The sequence below is a fragment of the Catharus ustulatus genome, chromosome 9 (assembly GCF_009819885.2).
Source record: "Catharus ustulatus isolate bCatUst1 chromosome 9, bCatUst1.pri.v2, whole genome shotgun sequence".
Taxonomy (NCBI): domain Eukaryota; kingdom Metazoa; phylum Chordata; class Aves; order Passeriformes; family Turdidae; genus Catharus; species Catharus ustulatus.
In genome coordinates, this window is record NC_046229.1 from 9,360,397 (window position 1) to 9,363,627 (window position 3,231).

At 60.4% G+C, this 3,231-nt stretch overlaps 1 protein-coding gene across 1 annotated transcript; it reads right to left on the reverse strand.

Moving 5' to 3' along the window:
• Window positions 1–1,264: 1,264 nt before the first annotated feature.
• FOXE3 (forkhead box E3) lies at window positions 1,265–2,419 on the reverse strand. The gene has a single exon (XM_033067990.2). It carries the CDS (start codon window positions 2,417–2,419, stop codon window positions 1,265–1,267), a length of 1,155 nt encoding a protein of 384 aa, XP_032923881.2.
• Window positions 2,420–3,231: the final 812 nt, after the last annotated feature.

Below are 3,231 nucleotides of genomic sequence, written 5' to 3' on the forward strand. Positions count from 1 at the left end.
GCCACGAGGTCCCAAGCTGTGGACAAAAACGATTCTGTGGGTACCTGCCAGCACACCAGCTTTTGATCATACCCTGCAGTTAGGGAATGAGATGCTGTTTTACACCAAAGATCAGATGGCTTCCAACTCCTTAGAGAGGAAAATGCAACAGGGACTACAGAAAACTGCTCTGCTTCAGAAGACACCCCTAAAAAAAAGGAGAGAAATCCTAGCTTGGCACTTTTACCCAAAGCATGTTTAAATTTTAAAAAATCTAAATCTTGGGCTGGGGAATTCTCCTGTCAAACCTTGTCAGGTGGTCTGGCTGAGAGTCCTGCAAATAAATAGCAGCAGCCCAGCAAGTGAACAACTTAGAACTTTAATTGATTTTGTTGCTAGGAAGAAAAACTGTGATCTCCTAATCTGATGGGTTAAATCAGCATTTCACCTGCAATGGATTCCTTGGAGGGAAGACACATCCTCTCTGTACCAATGGAAACTATCAAGTTCAGTAAGAGCTGCAAGGGCTAGCCTTGTAGGAATTACCATTTGGTTTTAAGAAAATCATTATAAAATAGAGAGTTTTAAGAAGCATCACTAAAAATATAAGATGTAGCGGTGTCACAACAGCAGCACAAATCCATCTCCCAGCCAGTCACAAGATTATAAATTCCTCTTGCCAAGATCCATCCAGAGCCAGAGGAACAGCAGCACTGGTCATATTGGAAGAAAAAGCTTTATTTTAAAAAAAGTCCTTTCTAACAATAAAAGTAATTTTTAAAAATAGTAAAAAGAAGTAGTCAAGTTAGGGTTTCTTTTCCTACAGGGAAAGGAAATTATAAACATCTTAAATATTCATTTAAAATCCAGTGAACTTGTTTAGTGGTTTGGGGAGGTTTTTGATAACTTTCATTCCAGTTACACGGGAGGCACTCAGGGAAGAGAGGAGAAAGCCCATTGGAGAGAGAGTTCCTGCATGTTCCACCACGCACCCACCTCCTGAGTGTGCTCCTGCTCGCCCTGGGGTGCCCCGGGGCCAGGCTGGGCACAAGGGCCAGCGTGGGAAGCCCTGCCTGGCAGATGCAGCCGGGAAGGAATGGAGCAGATAAACAGATCACCTTGCCTCCGCTTCAGAATAAGCTGAGACACAGAGGGGCTGAGTCCTCCCACACTGTGTGTCTGCACACAGCCGGACCCCCGGCTCCCCCCCAGCTGAGCCCCACGGGAGGGAGAAGTCCGCTTGTCCAGAGCCGCTCAGGGAGCGTGGGGATGTGCGCAGCCCCCATCACATGTACCGCTCCAGCCCCGCGGGGAAGTTGGGCTGCCTCATGTAGGAGTTGCCGGAGCCGAACTGGCCGAGGGGCGAGGCGGAGAGCCCCAGGAGCTGCTCGCCGTGCTCGGCACACGCCGGGGGCCGCATGGCCGGCAGGGCCAGTCTGTTGGGAGCCCCGTAGAGCTGCGGGCTGCTGGGCGAGTAGCTGCCCTGAGCCACGGGCAGGTGCGGGGGCGAGGCGGCATAGGGGTACGCCAGGGAGTTGGGGCCGGCCCGGCCCAGCAAGCCGGGGCTGACAGGCTGTGCCTGGAAGCAGGGAGGCTCGGAGCTGCCGGCAGAGCAGGCGGGAGCCAGCTCGGCTCCGGGCAAGCCCAGCGATGGGTGGCCCAGCTCGGAGGGCGGTGAGGGTTGCAGGGCCTGCTGCCCGCTGATGAGGCTGTCGATGCTGAACATCCTGGGGTGCTGTGCCGGCGGTGCTGCCCCGGCCGCGTACGGGTGGAAGACGCTGCCGGAGAGCTGCGGGCCGTAGCCGGGCGAGCAGAGGGCATTGGGGTAGGGCGCTGTGGGGGCCGCGGGGCGGCCGGCGGGCGGGGGCGTGAAGGCGCTGGAGTTCTGCATGTAGCCGGGGTAGGTGGTGATGTCGGTGCGCTTGAAGCGCTTCCTCCGGCGCAGGAAGCTCCCGTTGTCGAACATGTCCTCTGCGGCCGGATCCAGTGTCCAGTAGTTGCCCTTGCCGGGATGTCCGGGCTCCCGGGGGATCTTGACGAAGCAGTCGTTGAGGGTGAGGTTGTGGCGGATGCTGTTCTGCCACTTCTTTGGGTTCTCCCGGTAGAAGGGGAAACGCTCCGTGATGAACTTGTAGATGCCCCCCAAGGTGAGCTTCCTCTCGGCGGCGTTGGCGATGGCCATGGCGATGAGGGCGATGTACGAGTACGGGGGCTTGCCCCGCTGCACCGGCCGCTTCCTCCGGCGGCCCCCGGCGGGCGGCGGCGGCTCCTCGGGCGGCGGCGGCGGGGCCGGGCTGCTCCCAGCGCCCCGCGGCTCCGGCTTCACCGGCGGCGCCTGCGGAGACCCCCGCGCCGGCCCGGGGGAGCCGGGGCTGGCCGCGGGGCTGGAAGCCGGCAGCGTGCACATGCCTCGCAGGCAGGGGAAGCCGGCCGCGTTCATATACGGCCCTCGCCTTCCTCCTCCTCCTCCTCGGAGGATGGGGGGGAGCGGCGGGAGAAAGAGCCCCCCCGAGGGGAGGGGAAGGGGAGAGGGAGGGGAAGGGGAGGGGGGCAGGCTCAGCGGCAGCTCCCTGCGGTGGGGAGGTCGGTCCCGAGCCGCTTGGCAATATATAGGGCGGTCGCCCCCCCGGAGGGGCGTGCGGTGCCGGCCCGCCCGGCCCCTCTCCCCCGGCGGGAGGAGGAGGCCCCCGGGGAGGGGTCCAGGCTCCCACGGCTAAATCCCCCAGCCTCTCCTGGGGTTCCTTCCATAGCCATGCCCCCGAGCGGTCCCTCCCCCGGGGGTCCCGGGGCCAGCGCTGCGGCCGCCTCTGCTCCCGGCCCTTCTGCGCGGCGCTTCGTTTCGCTCGGAACTGGTGCTTCCTCCCAGGAGAAAAACCAAACCAAACGAGTCCCGGCGGCCAGCCTGGGGTGGGTTTGGTGTCGCTGCCAGCCCCCAGCAGTAGAGCAGGTAACTTCCCTCCGCGACCCTTCCTGCGCTTGGATTTCGTTGTCTTCTTCTCCTGTGAAAAGCGCTCAGAGGTGGCCCCAACTCAGCGCCGGCAGAGTCAGGGGCTCTTCCCGGAACCAAGCCCCTCGCTTTAGTTACTTTGCAGCTTGGTGAGACCTCCTAGGTAAGGAAATCCTGGGAAAAATGTATTTTTTTTTTTTTTTCTTTTTCTCAGGAGGAAGGGAAATGGTCCGCAGAGCTCAGGGCTGCCCGGAGTGTAGGCAAAGGACGTGGGACTGGGACGGCGCTTTGGAGAGGAACAGGGC

Excerpts from the sequence above, each read along its gene's own strand:
- FOXE3 (XM_033067990.2), bottom strand. The coding sequence starts at position 2,419 with ATGAACGCGGCCGGCTTCCCCTGCCTGCGAGGCATGTGCACGCTGCCG.